The following is a 19,100-nucleotide window of genomic DNA, read 5'->3' as shown; positions in this document are numbered from 1 at the left end:
AGGCAAGTGCCTACTGTGTTTTGGCAGGTGTGCAGAGCCCCCTGCACAATTCGCTGGGATGGAGAAGGGATCACAGACAATGTCATATAGTGGAGGCTTCTCCAGGGCTGCAGGGCTTATGGAATGGCCTATCCTCTGGTGGGGCTGCCAACAGAAGGTTAACAGCCCATCCACGTGAGACCATGCCCTGTGCTGGTGTTTTGGGAGGGTGAAAACTCCCATTGCTTTCTTCTCCTGCTTGCTTTTGGGTACAGTGGGGAACAGACTGACCCACTGTGTTGTTTTTGTGCTTCAGACTTTTACTATGGCTACACAGGAATGTTTAAAACTCTTCTACAGCAGCAAAATTAAGCTGGAAAATTAAAGTCATTGCAAGAAAGCTGAGCTGTGATGCTTAGAAGGCAGTCATGCTTGGAAATCAAGTGAAAAACTGACTGCATGCCTTAAATGGCTTTCTAAAAATTATACTGTATTTGTGCCAAGTACTGAGCTGCTGTAACTTGGAAAATGACACAGTGCTAGCTTAGTTACCTTGACTGGGGCCCTGTAGCATCTAAATCAATTTTTTTCTGTGCCCTTGTGACAGAGGACATTTGATGATCTACTGCATAAGATGAACTGTTAGGATCACAAAACGAAGGTGAAAAAATAGGCTCCAAGGACCAGACCAGGAGAAGAGGGCGGCCAGACACTCTGTGGGTGCCACCAAGGCCGTGACTCCATGGGCTAACCCAGTGCAAAACTATGTGGTGATGGAGGCAGGTTTCCCCCATGCCTCCTGAAGCATTTTTTTGTATTATCCAGTGCAGACTTTAGGGCCAGCCCCTTTTCCCACTCCTCTGCTGTAGCTCTGGTTCAGGTCAGTGCCTAAAGCCACTGTGTGGAAGGGCTGTGATCAAGTGGGATAGATCCCATGAGTTATGTCTTGTGTCCCTTTATGTGAGATCTGAGACAAACAATAGCATCCTGAATAAAGTCTTCCAGGATTCAGGACAGGAATGTCTCTGTTTTGGGACTGTCTGAGTTACTCTGAGACAATTAGCCCATTGACTGAATCAGCTGGCTATGCTTCTCAAGTCTCAGAAGATAAGTGCAGCTCATTCAACCTTGTGCCTTGTCTTCATGACCCAGAAACAGATACTGCATTCTGTGGTGTGGAATCTTCTTCAGCCTTGGAATATAACAATTTCTATTCACCTGGTACTTTCAGCCCATAGATGTGAAAGAGGGTAAGTACTGCTATCTCCACGCTGCTGCAGAGTGCTGAAGTGGACTGGTGTGCCTCTGAGTACCTGTGCTTTGTGAGAGAGCTGTAACAGAGAACAGAAGCCTGCAGCAAGCACTTGATCTGTGTGCCTGCCAGTATGGCTACAGCCCTCCCAATCCAAATGCTGAATTCCTGTCTGAATGTGCTTCTCCAGAGGGTGACTGGTCACTGCTGTGTGAAACAGCATCAGCACATCTTTTCTGCATCACTCTTTGCTGAAATTACTGTGCTGTAGTTGATGCTGCCTTAGATCATCTGTAACTTCTACCTGTTTTGTTTATGAAAACTAATCTTCCTGGCTATCAGACTTAAAAAAATTAGTTTTCTGCTCCGTGCTTTGAATTCACTTAGTTTTTTAAAACAGAGGAAATGAGTTAATTACCATCTTACCTCCCCTTTATTTCTGAAATCACTATTTAAGCACTGAGCAGTCATTTAACTTGAATTTTGGTATGAAGTGAAGTTTGGGTTTGTGCCAGGTGATATTTATTGGTCCACAATCATATCCTCAAGATGAGTTTTCACTGGGAAGTATATCTTTCAGTAAGAGGTTTAGAGACAAACCCTTATGCTTTGCAGGTGATCTAAGCAGCTCAGCTACCCCATTTCTTGTTATCTAACCTCCCATGACTGCTGCAGAGCGATAAAGTGACTCTTTTGGATTTATTTTTTTCTTATATTCTTCTTAATTGACATCATTAATTAAAACAATTAATTTATTTTTCAATAATATTTTCTCTGGGAAAATATACTGTCCTCTGCTAGCTGAACTCTAAGCCAGGGCCTTCCTTGTCTGTGTAAAAGCAAGAAAATTCTTGGAGTCTCCACCACACTCCTGCACCCTGATCCTTCATCTCTCCCAGCTAAAAGCTCTCCTGATAAAGAAATGTGGGATGCTCAGAACTGTCTCATTTCACAGGAGTGGGAGCACTCTGCAGTGTCCAAATTACATGCAGCATCTGGCAGGGTCATGAGACAAAACAATTAGGAACCTGTTTAAGTAAAAACATTAAAAAACCCCAACCATAAAACCACAACAGTAACAATATTTGACTATGTGAACACACTAAAGAACCACAGAGAGAAAATAGTGTCAGATTTTGTCTCCTTTTGGTCTGCATTTAAATTTTACTTTTATCTGACTGGTCAGTTTGCTTGCTGAACAAATAAGGTAAACAGAAAGAAACTCATGAATGACAAGCAGTAAATATTTCATGTGCATAATTTATTTTTAAAGTTTATTACATCACATTGTACAAGCATTAAACATGGCTTTATGTTGATGATTTTTTTTAAAGTGTGAAAACTTGACATTCTTCTCCATAGAATTTTAATTTTTCTATTTACAAATAAACAATCTCTCTATATACTTTATATATATATATATATATAATATATATGGTCAATAATGTAACTCCCCTCAGAAAGATTTAAAATAAAAAAGAACTGATTTGTAAACACGTTTTCTGTTGTAGTATTTGGTGACTTGAACGTAGATGATGCTCTATTCCTAGACTTTTCTTTTGTCAGAGTATCCAGATTGTTCATTTACATTTTTTATTCTAAGATCTGTAAAACCAGCATGGGACAGAATGCAAAAAACAGCAAACGGGCTGAAAAACGGTCCCAATGTACATTTTTTCCTTGGTTTTAAAAACTGGTGTGTAACTGCTCATGAAGTACATGCTGCTGTCAAGAATGGCCTGTGGAGAGCAGTCCTATGCTGATTGCAAGATGATTTCACAGTAAATCCTCTGATGTGTGCTGTCCTGCTTGCTGTGTAAAATGGCTGTGCCATGCATTGAGGTTGCAGTTTTTTCTCATTCTCTTGAAGGTAGTGCTCTTGTGGAGCTGGAATAAGTAAACAACATACAGGACTGTCACATGGAGATTTAAACAAAACCCATCATCAGATCAGGAAGAGAATGGCATAAATTAGTTCTCTAGAGACTATTAAAATTCCATTTATCATTATACTATTATTTGTGTTTTATTTTTCTAGTTAATAAAAAGGGGAATCTTTCCTGAGTGTTCTGCTATGTAGCTCTGAAGGACTCCAGGGAAATCTGTTCATCAGACCAGCAGCAGAGAAACCTCAATGGGTTGGCTGGTCAAACTGAAGTGACAGAGATGTACTCAGGGTCTGCCAGGGAGGCTAGAGCCCCTTGCAGCATCACACTCAGCACAAGCTTGGCAAGCAGCCAACCTATGATCTCGTTTAGAGCAGAGCAGGACACATCTTCTAGCAATGTGTTGTCAGGAAAATTCATCCTAATGCAGCTATCTTGAAAACTACTCTCAAAAGCAATTATTATCTATTGCATTTCTGCTGCACATTATTTGTTTTGGCACATTTTATTGCAGTGGTTTCTCTGGAGTGGAAGTCAGTTTATATTCTACTGTATTTCAGTTCAGTTCTCAAAGTTACTGAGATCTAAATTGACAAAGCTGCATCTTACTGCAGGGATTTGCAAAGGTCCGTTTTGCTCATATGGGTGACACTGATTTTATGCATGGCTCATGTCTCACTTTACTACTTAGTAAACAGTTTCTAGGCTCTGGTCATCTGTTGGTTTAGACATTAAACGGAGGGTATCCAAAATAATCCAATTATTCATGAGAATTTGGTCTGAATATGATTTTGCCTAGCCACCCTGCCCCAAAATTCCCAGGCTGCAACTATAGGTGGTGGGTGGTAAATATTAACCCATGTGGCGTGCATGTATTGGAGGTCAACATTGCCTGAACCCCACCCCCTATTTACAGAGACAGAAATATTCCCATTTCCCCACTGTCCTGTGGGCTGTGTCCACTGCTGCTGTGAGCAGAAGCAAAGATGATCGAACTCACTTCCTCATTAGTCAGGAATTTACCCCACAACCATTACTTGTGCTCCCCACTCAGTTTGCACCCAGCCAACACAACAGACTAATCCTGAAATTCCCTCAGTGTTTATGTTGTCTCATGGGACTTTCAGGCTTGGGCCAGGATCTGATAAAAGGGAGCCGCTATGTCATTTTTCCTCTTCAGGTAGGATGGAGGGTTGCTACTGGAGGAGGTTCCTTGCTTTTTTGTGTAGGCAGGCGGTGGCTACAGAGAGGAGGGTGCTCATATTTTCTTTCATCCCTCTCCTTCCTCAAGTCATATTGCCTTCATCAAAGCTTCGCCCTCTCTTGCAAATAGCACAGTTCTCCTTTGCAGTGGAAAAAAGTTAATAGATCTAATTTGCTGATATTTGTCTTGGTGGAAATGGTCCTGCTGTCATGTGGAGCTTGAGGTATCCATCTGTAGGATCTTGCATTGTGTGATCTGTCCAGAAGGGCAAATTCTACTCCTTCTATCAAATTACTTCCAGAATAACTTTTAGGAACAACTGACTGAAGAGATTTCACAACACTCAGTATTTTGATTCATGTTGCTCTATCCAAATGATGTATTCAAAGCTACGAGTCCACTCTTTTGGGTTAATAGTCTGGAAATTATGAATTTCTTAATTAAATCAGAAATTTTACATTTCTCAATATTAAGGAATTTGCTAAAGGATACTGACAGTGGCTTATTTTGCCCAAGTCTAATTTGCAGCCTGTGCAGAATTGCTCTGCATTAGGGATTTCAAGCTGTTTCATACTACAGTCTGTTGTTTTGTTTTTTCCCTCCACCCCTTCATAGATAATGCAATGATAAATACAGAAAGTGCTACAAGTGTAGATATTCTGGATGATTGTGTTTTATTCTGCTCACCTTGTTCATCTGCCTGTTTTTGTTTGTTTTACTTAGGCAGATAGATCTTTAAGACACTGTCTGACACATGTGTTACATGTGTAAGTACGCCCTAATTCCTGACTAGGCCTCAGTGTGATCTGGCAACACAAATCCGTGGGCAGTTCTGGGCAAGATGCCCTAGTCTGATTTCATTCCCTCAGACACCAGACAGTCCTATAGCTGAAAAGGCACTATTCAAAACTTTAACATATATTCCCAACTTTTCACAGTGTCATTGCCAAATAAATGACCCTACAGCTAGATACCTCTGGCCACATCCACATGCTTGGCTATCTGCACTTCTGATGCCTACATTTTTCAGCATTGTCAGGCCAGTTGGTCAGACTCATGATCATGCATCTCCTTCTAGATAATACTTCAGTATTGTTGAGCAATGGAAATGGTTGGTCCAGCTACGTGACCTTAACTGGTGGCAAAAGCAAACTAACGCAGTTGGGCCCGCTGTGGAGGAGAGCAACGCTGCCATGCACGTGCTGCAAGTGGTGGCCGCACACACAGACAAACACTGCCACGTTGCCAAAGCGCAGTCACTGCTTGTGAAGTAGCAACTTCATGAGGATGAGCCGGAAGATCACCAGGTTCTGTAAAGCACTGGAAGTTGTGTTACTGCTTTGAAGTTCAGGGCCTCGAGTTTTAGTCAGGGCCTGGGAACTTCCTGGCAAGAGTGCAGAGACTTAGTGTTGATCTGATGTGCTCATGTTGACATCAGCTCTGGAGTAGACTAAGCCTTGGAAACACCTCTAATTTCAAAAGGCTTATGACAAAATCCACCCTATTGAAGAGGGGCACACATGTGCTAAATGCACACGTTACTGACTATTCCTTTCAGTGCACTCTCTGTTGTAGAAAACCAGGATTTTTTTTATAAACAAGAGTTCTTATCTTCTTTTAAGCAGTTTCTTCCTCATCCTGTCATGGCCACTCATTGTGATAAGATTTTCCATTCTTTTTCCTTTCCTTCCGCTCTTTTTGCAGACGTTCTAGCTCAGCTTCATACATCATTTCCTGAATCAGGTACTTTTCTCTCCTCATTCGATCTCTCAGATCTTTTGGAAGATCTGGAATTAAGTAGGAGATCAGATGCTTTATGCAAAAGACAAGGTGCTGTGAACACAAAAAAGGGAAAGAAAAATTTAAAACCTCAGGAAGAAAACAATCTCTGAATCTTCTGAAAACCATTTCTTTCTGATATGCAGATAGATGCTGTGTTTAAACTAAATCCATTACTAAATTTTAAGAGAAAAAAAAAGAATTTTTTTCTCCCACAAAAATTCCAGCCAGTCAGTGAAGTGTGGGTCACAGCAGAAATTATGAGCAGATGGGTTAAAATAAAGCCTCAAAACTGTTCTATGACCTGTGTGTTCAAAGCCCAGAAGTCATGATTTGCTGTAAGGTTGTTTGGACTGAGCCTGGTTTTAGTTCTGGTTAGTTCCTGCTCTGCAGGAAGAGGAGGCTCAAATGATGTAACACTTTCTTTTTGCCATAAACACATCAAAATTTGAAGTAGTTGAATCTATACAAAGGCAGTAATATATCTATACAAAACAAAACCTAAACATTTTTTCTTACACTGTGTCTCTTATCCAAAGACACATTCCTATTTAGCAAACACCACAGTTAAATAGAAGTTGACTGACCCTTTGACCCTCCTATTTTAGGCATGGCACATCAAAACTTGAGTTTGATGCCCAAGGATTGCATGAGTGTCCTTTTCTGTTTCATCAGAAATGCTGCTTGGAGATTTACTCACGTCACTTAAGAGAAGGAACAGATAAACAAAAAAATCCTCCATCTCAGAAAAGGCATACATTCTAGATTGGAGAAATAAAACTATTTTTTCTTCTCCAAGAAGAACCCTTCTTTTGAAAGCCACTGAAAAGAGAATGTAAAATGTTTTCCCATGTATTCTTCCCACATGATAAATAAACTCACAATACTCTAATTGTTGGAGTTTTTTTGCCAAACCTAAAAAAAGGGGAAAAAAGCCTCTTCTGTCAGTTTAGCCTGGACAAAGAATTCCTTTTACAGTGATAGGAAATGCTTTTGTTTGTTTTCAAAGGAGGTTAAGTTATCCAAAACAAGCCACACTCAGTGTGCCAAAAAGGGGCCTGAGCCTAGGCAGTTACTTAATTTATGAAAAAACTTATCTTGAATCCTCTATATCTTTGTGCAATCTTTATTGTAAGCACTGTGACAATCACAATACAACCCTTAGTGTTTTCAAAAAAAATAGGTCATGGTTTCTGCTGCAATTACCTTTTTGATTCCAGAGATATAGTTAAGGAGACAGCTTGCAGTGTCACCAAAGAGAGTGGCTCATGTTGAGGGAGGCAGATATGAGCCAGCCTATGGCTTTGGTTGAGAAAAAGTAAAGTCAACTCAGATGTGCCCGGTAACACTAAAAGTTATTCCACAGTTGGTCACACATTTGGTTGGACACTGAGATTTGAACAGGGCTCATTTTTCGTGCCTCACTTCTCTTTGTGCCTACGCTGTGCTGCCTTTATGTCAAGTGTGTATCAAGAGGCCAGACTCTCTTCAGTCTCTAAAATTCTTAGGCTTACTTTCCAAGACTATTCTTGCAGTCCTTTTTGGAGAGGCATACCCTGACTTTCAGTACTGACTGCTCATGAAACTAGAAGGGATTAAGCCCAACAGGCCTCTATTAAATCTTTCTTTCCCTCAATATTTACTTGAGTGTGGAACAGATGATGGAAGAAATTATCTCCTTGGAAACTAATAAGTTATCCAGCGTAAAGGAAAAAGAGAGCCCAACTTGCAGCACCATATTCCTTCACCTGGGGAGGTCTGAAAATTGCAATCATGGGGAATTTGCTGAAGTCCTTGGGCCTCTGCTGAGCCACAAGGAATAGAAATAATAATCTAGAAAATGCTTCTTCTCCACCTTTGCTCTGACACAAATGCTTCTGTTGTGTTATCCAAAGAGGTGTGTTGAAAGCTCAGTTCAGAATGAATTCACACTCTTCTGTGAGTCAGAATGAAGTATGCGTTCATGAACACTACATATATGCCAGTATGGTGACTACAGTTTCCATATGTGTGTTGAATGCCCTGTAGCTATGATTTCAGAGCAGAGGATTGAGTAAAATGTTTTCTAAAATGATGTGTTCCTTCTTTGGCTTCTTCACAGTGTAAAAGGTATTTCAAACTTCTTGTGCTCGAGAGATGTTGAGCTCCTGGATTCCAGTGGGGATATTCAGGCACTTGAAATTAGGCCTTAAGAACTGCATTTTTTTTGGTAAATCATCTTATCCTATTTGTCTACTCTTCTGGCTCTCTTTTTCAAAATCAGCATGGAAATACCAGTCATGTGAAGCTGATATTATCTACTTTGGTTACCTTAAAGACACCTGAAATACTGACAGGAAAAACTACTTTTTGAACATAGACAAAGATATTGAATCCTTTTCATTGTCATCATCTCTGTGATGCCAACCATTCTGGAGGAATGAAAGGCATTAAAAAAAACAAACAAGAAAAAAAGCTAGATGTGTAAATACTGTAACTTTAACTATTATTGCTTCTCAGTTGCTCAGATTTAATATTTTCTTCTCATATTCCTTCATCCTTATCCTCACGCAACAGTCAGCATATGCCTTCCCAACCTAGACAAATTGCTAAAAAAGTAAATAAGGGCTTCGTTTATTTTCCCCTTTTGCAAATCACTGCTATAGTTTTCAGTGTTATATTCCCTTTTCTATAAGAACCTACATTCCTATGACTGTTCAGAAAACAAAGCCGAGAATAAAAAGCACAATATAAGTAGAAGAAACTAAGACAAAAACCACCTCAACAGCTGTCATCATAGATCAGCCCAAAGCAAAGCTTCAGAGGGAAATGTGTTTTCTTTTTGTTTTTGTTCTGCCACCTGGATGGGCACTGACCTCAAAGACAATAATGAAGGCCAAGCGCGCTGCCAGGACGTGCCAGAACTGCAGCGTGTAACCGTAGGGCACGGGCGAGTGTGGAGGGTCCCGGTAGTCCCTGTACCTGAAAGACAAGCACAGGGTGGGAGTTAGCAACCTCTACACTGCTGCCTGGGAGAAGGCAAACCCAAAACGTATCTCCTCTTGATCATTACATTCTCTGCACCAAAAATGAGCTCAGTCCGAACTGCACAGGATACTCTAATGCTGCTTGCTTCTAAGGCTGGGCCTGTGCCTGTGCTTGATTTCAGGTCAGGTGCCTGCTTTTGAAGGAAGTGTGCTGATCATCTCCACTTACCACGCTTTTCTTCATACAGATGGACTAACTTTCAGCTGAAACCTACAAGTAAGATGCACTCCAGGAATTCTAATAAAAATTGGGCACAAAGGACTGAAACCAGTGTCTGAAGAAAACCCCTGAAACAAATACAGAGGACGGGAGGAGCTTTGACCCTAGAGCATCTTCCTTGGCAGCACAACATGTACCTTTCAGGCATCTCCTCAGAACTTGGAGAAGGGTGAGATGCTCTGCTCATTTAAGGGACACTTTATTCCCTTTATTCAAGGACATTTTGAACCCATAAATGTCCCTGTTTTGTCAGCCTGACAGTTCTCCCAAAATCCATATAAAAATGCCCTATGTAATCCACCTGGTCCTTGATCAATTAGTTGGCCACCCCTGGTGTAAAACATGACTCATCCTGACTTAAGCAGAGCCAGCATTGCACCTCTTGGTATATCAAGAGGCGAGGACCACGTGAGAAACTGATCTAGTGTCTTTTCCCACAGTGTTATTTGGAAGAATTTAGGTCTTCAAAATTTAACTGTAGATATCTATTGGGAAAGTTGGATCTGGGAATACTCCAAGATTGTATTTACAAACCATGAATTTGTTTAAGTCACACATTCTGGAGTCCATTTTTACTAGCAGTTTGTTAATTCTAAAGCAGAACTGTGGAAACCTTATTTAAAAGTAGTGTAAAAATGGTTTGTTTCTTCATCTGTTTCCTACATGGGAAAGAAAACCCACTGTAAAAAATTATTGAAAATACCATAGTAAATTATACAGGTTGATCACTAAGTTAGTTTTAAGAAACGAATGAAAACGCAGATGAATAGAAGAAATAAACATTATTTAATCTCTATGACAGCCTGTATTTTTCCATGAAGCTTCACCTTCTTAGATTGCAGACGGTGCTATACAGACTGAAATAAACTATCTTGACATCTTAGTCAGCATCAAATCTCTCAGAAATTGCAGTATTTCTAGAATAAGTTCTAAAAACTGAGATGATCATTCCTTGAGCAAGTAGCATTCTGAATTCATAGTTTAGGATGTTTTAAAACATCCTAGACATTCCAAAAAGATAAATCCCTGGACCAAGTCCCAGTAGAGTATATATTTTCTTTTTTTTTACTCACTAGGAATGCAATGTTACACATGAAAAAATGGGGAAATCTTTTAAACAACCAGAATAGCACAGCACTATCTCTGTTCCAGGCAACCAGAAGTTAACTGGGACTTTTTTCAGACATATTCCTTCACCCTGCCTTCCTGGAAAAATGCCTACACTATTACACAGTAGAACACAATATTTCCTAACCTCTCTATCAATATCTGCTCAGAAGTGCAATTAAAATGATTGATGCTTTAGTAGAATGGAGTTTGGTAAGAAGCTGATAAACTCAGATAAAGAAAGACGTTAATTTTCTTTCAAGGGTAGATATACATAAAAATTCAGTGTCTCCCAAAAGGACAGATATGTCTTTTGGAGATTTATCACACCAAATTTATTAGTGTTCTGTTCAGGGGATATTGAGCAGACATTTTTTTTTTTTTATTGTGGGATTTCCATCATCAAATTTAAGGAGTAGCATCTTCATGGCCCTCCCCCCATTTATTAAGCTATACCACTCAAAAGTCCTCCTATTCATAAAAACATCACAATATTGCAAGTATCACTGATTTTTCGCCATATCACAGAGTATCTTTTGTTCTTTAGGCACTCTTAAAAGGATTTTTAATTCTTTACAATGAAAAATACTGGGACTAAGTGTATCTCCTAAAGATTACCAGGTCTCATGCTTTTATTGTAACATCACAATTAAAAAATGGTAGCTGTATTTGTTTGGTATTTTTGGTTGGGACACTATTTAAGACCTTTATGTAGACCCTTGGGGTTTTTGGCCATCAAATTCACTCAGGTACAAATCTGCCATTACAGACTTTTCCCAGACTGAAATTTCTCCAAACTGTTGTTGAGGACAAAGATGTGCAGACAATTAACTGCTCATCTTCTTTTGATTCAAACCACAAGTATATTATTATTACTAATAATTACACCCGTAAGCAATGACATAAACACATTACCAATTCCACAATTTGGAAAGGCTGGATTTGATGTTTCGTAAAGACAGCTTATGACAGAGCCTGTTTATGTCTGTCAGACCTGTGAAATACCTCAGGGTGGCCTCGCCTGTGCAACCTTGACTTCCTGTGCATGCCCTGTGATATCATCTCATCACAATTGGATCTCACTGGTCCCTAAGCAATTAGGCACCTATTATGGCCCTTTGATACCATATTTATCCATGATGATTGTGTCTGAGTCAAGCCATGACACAATAAAAATCCTGCATTGGGAACACCCTCCAGATACCAACTTTTTGGCTTCTCTTTTCTCTGAGGAAGGAATCATGCAGGTAACAGCCAAGCAGTACCAAGGAGAGCATGAACCTGAACAGCACAGTTAAAACTTTCAATTTTTAACTTCTAAAATTTAGTTTCAACTCCAGATTTATTATGATGCTTCTCCATTTCAATGTCCTAAAACAGAGAAGTATGTTGAACCAGAAACTTACCTGCAATATTTTAATGGTGAACCAGAGAATTCACTTCCATTTGATGTTGGCTCTGAACGGTTTTCAAAGTCAGACACCAGAAATACTGATAAACTGGCATTAACATAGCCAACCATACACCTAGAGGGGACAAAATCCTGTCAGTAGGACACAGCAAGGTTTTTCCATTAACTGTTGTACCCAGGAGGATGTCCTTTGGGTTTCATAAAATCCAAAAGTACAATTTTGGTGCTTATTAATATTTGAAAGGGATGTTGAGGCAATATAAAAGAAATGCTAAAGTAGGTCAGACGAACAATCAAAGTGAAGCAATGGTAGATTTCTATGCAAGAAGGAATGGTGAAGACTGGGACTGGTTACTTTTGAAAAGTCACCTAAATGGTGAACAATAGGGGCAGAGAAAATAATGAGGAGTGTTAGGAAGATAATCAAAATATTCCCACTGTTACACTCATGGTACTAGCACAAAGGGACACTAAATGAGATGGAAAGATAATACACTTAAAATATCTTTTTAGAAAATGCCCAGTTAATCAGAGGAACTCTGTTCTAAAAGATCCCAGCATGACTGAACACTGTGAGGCAAAATTTAGTGAACACTGAGTAGGAGAAGTTATGTTCCCTTTTGAGGGCCTGTGGGTTTCAATAAAAGGTACAAGTTTGTGTTAGTAAAGCTGAAGAGATCTGGCCAAAATGTGTTGTGCTGTTCATGCTGCACTGCCCAAAACCAGGTAAGGGTAGGCACACTACTTATCTTGGTTGGGAGTATAATGCACAGTAAGGGTTGGGGGATTTTGGTTTTGGGTTGGGTGTTCCTAAATATGGACTTTACAGTCTTTGAGAAATTATTTTCAAACGCCATCTGGCTTTATCTCCATACTGATTACATTTGGAACTTAATTTAATTCCAGTATTTTTCTAGTATCATTGTGTGTCATATGGATCTAATACCTACAGATGGTTTTTGAAAGAAAAGAATCCCTCTCTCTTTTAAGCTATTCAATAACAGAGGGTCTTCACTCCTTAATCTGAGAAAACTCACTATTCCTGTGGATTTCTGAATATCTTCCTGCTTTTGCAACAGTACTTACTAATAACATTATTCAGAATGCTGACATAAACAGTTTGAATACAGGTTAGCTCCTTCAAAATATTACTACCTGACAGCCTCATCTAGAAATTCACTGAAAGCAGAAGTGTGAAAAAACTGTGCTAGATGCTTGTGAAAAGAAGATAAAAGCCAAACTGTGAGCCAAACAATTTCCCCTGTGCAGAACTTGTTTCAAAGCCACTGAGTCATATTTGAGTCCCAAGAGAAATATTTCTAAAGGTGTTGTTTTTCATCCACAATGGTCCTGAGAAAATCTGTCCTTATGCTTTCCTTAGTAATAAGAGTTGCTGACATTGCCCCAGTATCCTGTAGATCTTTATAATGGCACAAGCAGAGGCACGTGCTTGGGAACAACTGGCACCAGACCACTTTGCCCCTGAAGGGATTTGAACTCTCCATGAAAGTAAACAGAACATCCTCCCTAGCTCCAGCTAAAATGCCCAAATCCTTGCAGGACAGGAGTTAGCAGGTCTGCTAATCAGGAGCTACCACACCAGATGCCCTTCTTCTGTCAGTATGATTAAATGTATTGACAGTCAAAAGATGTCAAAGAAGCAGCAACAGATGAACTCACTTTCTGCAGCAGGGAGTAAAAAAATCAATCTGCCATATGTCCAATAGCAGAATGCAAGCTCTCTGTCCCTGTGTACTCTTTAGCCTGGGTTTCTTTGCACAGCAGGGCTCCTTGCTAATGGCACTGCAAGAGCATTTGCAAGCTGTGTCTGTGTTTGGCTGGATGCAGTGACCTTCCTGGAGCCCAGCAGCTGGGATTTCACAAGTGGCCATGCAGTAACTATCTCATGCCTCCTGGTAGTGTGCACATGCTTAAATAATCTCAGTGTTTAGCAACACTAAAAGAAAATCCACTTAGGCAGCAGGGATTCAGATCACAAATGTCTCCTGGAAGATTTAATCTAACTCTAGTTTTAGAAGAAAAACAAATTGCTTTCCTCTGTGAGTATATATTGATGTATTAGTTGGAAATTTCTTCCTCTTGCTAGACACTACTTTTTAAAGTAATACATGCTGAATATTACATCAGGAAAACCCCCAGTGTACAAGTTTAGGTTGCTCAACAATTCTTTACTGATTTGTATCAGCATTGCTTCAGAAAAAAACAGGATTATATCCATGTACCACCAGCTGGGAAGTACAGCTTGGGCAGCATCCTGTCACACACACAAAATCTCTGAAATAGCTCTGCCATGTTTGGCATGAAGTAACCTCATGGATCACAGTCACCCAGCAACCCATTCTGTGAGTATGCAGAGCATCAGTACCTATGGTATCTGGTACCTGTTACCTAAACACAAACAATGCATTTGGTTTAGTGGAATCACAACATAGTAATACTGCATCTATTCAAGTACTACTGCATCAGAACAGTAATACTGCATTTATTCAAGTACTAAGAGATTTTCATGCACATCTGTTCCCCCCTCAAAAAAATAAAAGCCTTACTTTTGTCCTGCTTCTCCTTGGCCGGCACAGGGTCCATATTTATAAGCATAAACAAGGCGAGGGATGAAATCTGATGTCACCGCTATAACAAATGCATTTGTGATAACAGAAAGAATTCCAATGCCTTCCAGGATCCCATACCAGATGCCTGTTCAACAAGGACAGCATGTTTGCTCCAGGAAAAACAAGAACCAAAGTGCCTGAAGTACTGCATGATCTGAAGTAGTTTCCCCCACTGCACAAGGTATTTTTATGTAGTTTTTTATCCAAGAGTCACTGAGTAAAAATAAATTTTCTTATTGAACAGTGAGACCTCATCACTGTGAATCACACCAAAGGAAAGTTAGACATACCCATTGATTTAATGAGGCATTGAATTGCCCCTGAAACTTTGCCAGAATGCAATTTATTTTGAGAAATCACATCTGAATCAACATGAAAAAGAGGTATTCTTCTGTGCTTCTAATAATTACATTATAGAACTGGTTTTTTTACAAATTATGTCTGTAGTGTACACCATGCACGGCTGATGTCCAGGCTTGTGCCAGAACCCACACTGTTCTCATTCAAAGCTTTAATCAGACACAGACTTTAGGTACATGGTAGAACATTCTAAGAGCACAAAGCCTGAGCTTCTGCTATTTCTTGGTGTGGGCTATGGATTTTTGCAATATTGTTGGTTAAGTTACTGAGGTTTCCTATTTGCCCCTCTGAAAACACCAGGGATTCAGTGCTGGGCAGATGAATTTGTTTTTGAGTTCTTCCTAAAGGTGTTGTGCTTTTGCATACTGCAAGGACAGAAGAGCTTTGTAGCCAAAATAAGTTCAGAGATCCTTGGCAATGTGTGTGTGGCCTCATGTTGTGTGGACCTTGTGTTTAGCAATGCAGGTGTGACTCTCTGAGAGCAAGTTGTGCGCTGGGATCCAGACCCACCCTGTCTGACCCACCAGGGACCCAGTGGGCACGGCCCCTGAGTCACAGGGGAGCTTGGTTTCAGCCAGGTAAATACAAATCACACAGGTTCCTTACAGGATGGTGGCCACTTTAACTTGACTTTTGTGTTTCATCTGGTCTCCCTGGTTATTATATTCAAGTTGAGCAGCATTATGTGTTTGCACAGTATCTGTATCTGCTACAACAAGGCACCTGCAGAGAACACTGATCACTTTACACCTTGGCTGTTAAGTCCTCCAGAAAATCACTAAAAGACATTTTCCAATATAGACTATTAATTGTATAAGTAGATTGGCATCAGATACTTGAAGTTTTTTTGAACAATCAAGGGGTTTATTATTAATTTGGAATATTACTGAAAATACCTTAATCTGCTCTTGAAGTGGTCAAAGTTTTGACAAATAACACACATATATAACAAACACCTCTTAACAAAGAGCTCACCTATATCTTTGGCTCTTGAAGCTAAAGGCCTTCTCCACTGAGTGACAAATTTGTAAGCATCAAGCCGAATTTCAATAATATTGTTTAGTAAGGCCAGAAGTGGTGCCAGTGGAAAAGCTGCCACAAAAATGGTTGTGAACCCAAACTGAAGAACTGGGGGGAAAAAAAGGAAATATTACAGAATAACTGTTAGGATCCAATCCTAAGGTCTAAGATACCAAACAGTGTATGCAAATAAGCAATATGTACAAAATATACAGACACTTCTTATATGTCATACCATATAATAATCTACTGGCACTTTTACAGCAAGTCCTTGTCAAAAGTTAGAAGAAAGAATAAAAAGCCCCTGGAATGGACAGCACTATTTGAATTTTGTAATTTGGAATGAAGTTCTGAAGGGGACAAACTGTGCTTTTAGAAAGGGACATTTTTACTCCAGCATCAACTAGGATCTCTCAACATTTGCAGAGATTAGGGATGAATACATTCCTTTTAATAGTTCAGATGGGAAACAGTTTGAAATTATGTTTAAGTTTCTAGAGGTAGGTTTTCAGAGTATCAGATTTTCCATTAATTTGAAAAGCATTGTGTGAGACAGAAAAGGAAAAAAACAATCATGACATATGCAGTTCAGTCACATAGGGCAAAAGTTCATGTTTTTTTAAAATCTTTTTTAGAGCAGTTATTCTCCTCTCTCATCTGGATAGAGCAATGCCTTCTTGGCAGCAAGTTACTTTGTTAATGTGAGCTAGTAAATGAGGGAGGATTTTAAACATAAATAAGCATGCTGGTCTGTACCATGCACTTCAAAGGAAAAACACAAGACAACTTTCTTTAGAAAATAACAGCAAAGTTCTTCAGAAATTTATGCAGATAAAGAACTGGGCTCTGGTTTGGAAAAACAAATCCAGAATGGGAAATGTTTCATAGATGGGAGGTTAGCAAACCATCAGCAGTGTTTTTAACTACATTGGTTTGGTTCTTAAAAACTGACTCCCATTCCTCACCTGACCTGTGAGAATGAAAACCTTTTTGCAGTCTCCTTAGCTTCATGTAGTGATAATTAAAAGAATTCACCAGCCCACATCAACAAAACACCAACATCATTAAAATATAGTGAAAGAGAGACAATGAAGGTTAGAGCCATACTCATTTCTAGGTATTCATCAAAGAGTCCATAAGCATTCATAGGCTGCAGATTGTAGTCCTTTTCCCACTGTGGGAACCTTGTTTTTCCCTGTGTGCCATACTCTTGCCGTAGCTTCCTCCTGGTCCACCAATTTTGAATTAGCCTACATTTTAAATTAAATAAAAGAAACAAAGTAAAGAATACGAATGGCTATTTGTCACAAAACTGGAAGAGCTTAAGTGGGCACAACATATCCTGCAAAATTTATTTCCCAATGTACAGGAAAATTGAGCATTAGTAATACATGTGGATGATGACACAGCATAATAGGTGTGAAAACAGATGCAGCTGATGAGCTGTAAACCCAGCCTCTATGTTGTTAAAACGATGAAAGAATTTTGACATATTTTCATTATTTATTTACTTATTTTTCTCTGCACAGAATGGCAAGTCACTTCGTGGTTTGTTTATGTGGCAGAATGCAATGCTGCGTGGAGGTAGCTGAGCTCAGTAAATAAGAGTGGTAATGCTGCTTGATTCTTTCCTCTGTGTTGCACCCAGCATCTCTGCATGGCTCTGGAGAGTGCAGGGTGACAGTCTCTGGGCAACCCTGGGAGGGAAAAGGCAACCCTGAACGGTGTCTGCAGCCAAATATTCAGAGGAGAACAAGGCAGAAAGAAATGTCTGAACTACCATGGTGGCTGAGAGATGGGTGGCTGAAATAGGAGCTACCTCCATCTCAAGAAATGGGGGACCTGTACTGGACATCAACCTGTACTGTTCCCAAAGAAATGCATGTGTAAGAGCAATGAGAAAGGCAGTGAGCCAAAAGTAAAATGAATTCTCACATCTGAAACAAACATCTTTTCAGGAAGTTGCACTGGTATGGCAATCAAAGGACACTAGATAAGAGTTACAGTAGAGAGAAAAAAAACCCCAAATGACAGATGTTCATCACAATGTCAGATTTTCTCTGATGTTGTGGTTGGCCACTTTATCTCAGTAAGAAAAAGCATGATACATCACCCAAATAATTCAGTCCTTTTCCTGACAATGCTTCACTTCTTGCCCTCACAGTGGCCTGGTCTGGTCTGTGAATGGTGCAAAGTGACTGCAAATAGTCTTTAGATTTGGGTAAGGGTTTGGACAGCTGCTTGTTTTCTTGAATCTCAAAGATTATTTTTCCATTTAGGTAATTTATCAGGAAGATTACAGCTTTTCCTGTCTTAAAGAAGTGTAGGTGAAACTGAGTGTAGTTCAGCTGAATTCAGGTACAGATTGCAGGGCTGCCTCCAAGTCCTCTGGCCATTCACATTGTTGGCTGCCATCAAGCTCTTAGCAGAAAGGTGTTTTTCACACAGAAACGAAATGCATCTGCTTGCAGCATTTCAGGGCTAGAAGATGGACTGAAGGGTCTGGAGAGCAAACACATCTCTCATCAGAATAAGCTGAAGTTTTTCACAGTGTTGTGACTGTGTCTTTTATATTGTGGTTTTCCTTGTGATTCTGAAGTGAATATTCATTTCACCTGAAGCAGTTAGTTCCTATTAAACCACTTGTTCCTAAACAATCTCCTCCTATCTCTATCAAGCACTTTCTTTTATTTCTCTCCTGTGCTCTTTGTTAAGTTACAAAATCTGTATTAATAGAAAGCAGAGAGTTCTAATGAAAATTGACAAAAGTGGTAGGGAATGGAAAGAGAAGGATCAATGCTGCTACTGTTGCCTCCTGCCCATCCCAATTAATCCCTGCAGCCCTAACAGCTGCAAAATACTGACAAGGAGTGCTGGGCCCAGGAAGGATGGAGAAATAGCAAATCCCTCTGAACTTTGCAAGGGCAAACTTCCTGACAGCGTCAGCTCTCTCTTAGATTTTCACTCTTGCTAATTCCCCTTGATGACCATCCACACTCTCTCTAACATCAACTACACTGATCTTGTTAAACCTATATTAATCACATTAAATATGCTCATTAAACACTAATCAATAAGGAATGAACCAATAGGAAATCAGTAATTGCCAACCTTTTAGCTAGGGCACAGCTTCATGTTACCTTGAAAATCACAAGCGAACTTGTCTACATACCAGTCAGTGCATTTTTCTATCTTTCAGAGTGCATGTGCCAGCAGTGGATTTTTT

At 39.8% G+C, this 19,100-nt stretch overlaps 1 protein-coding gene across 8 annotated transcripts in view; it reads right to left on the bottom strand.

The window, feature by feature from the left end:
• Positions 1 to 2,477: 2,477 nt before the first annotated feature.
• ANO4 (anoctamin 4) overlaps positions 2,478 to 19,100 on the bottom strand; it is a 179,222-nt gene continuing 162,599 nt past the window's right edge. For 7 of the 8 annotated variants that reach the window (XM_064702155.1, XM_064702154.1, XM_064702156.1 and 4 more), the window contains 6 exons: positions 16,982 to 17,124; positions 15,830 to 15,982; positions 14,432 to 14,579; positions 11,860 to 11,979; positions 8,956 to 9,061; positions 2,478 to 6,154 (listed from right to left, as the gene is read on the bottom strand). In XM_064702155.1, the coding sequence (XP_064558225.1) occupies positions 5,963 to 6,154; positions 8,956 to 9,061; positions 11,860 to 11,979; positions 14,432 to 14,579; positions 15,830 to 15,982; positions 16,982 to 17,124 (862 nt within the window). In that variant the 3' untranslated portion in view covers positions 2,478 to 5,962. The remainder of the gene's footprint in view (positions 6,155 to 8,955; positions 9,062 to 11,859; positions 11,980 to 14,431; positions 14,580 to 15,829; positions 15,983 to 16,981; positions 17,125 to 19,100) is intronic. The other variant, XR_010438667.1, reaches the window with a different exon arrangement.

Source organism: Zonotrichia leucophrys, chromosome 1A (assembly GCF_028769735.1).
Source record: "Zonotrichia leucophrys gambelii isolate GWCS_2022_RI chromosome 1A, RI_Zleu_2.0, whole genome shotgun sequence".
Taxonomy (NCBI): domain Eukaryota; kingdom Metazoa; phylum Chordata; class Aves; order Passeriformes; family Passerellidae; genus Zonotrichia; species Zonotrichia leucophrys.
The sequence above is the reverse complement of the archived record's forward strand: the minus strand, read 5'-3'. Positions and strand labels throughout refer to the sequence as shown.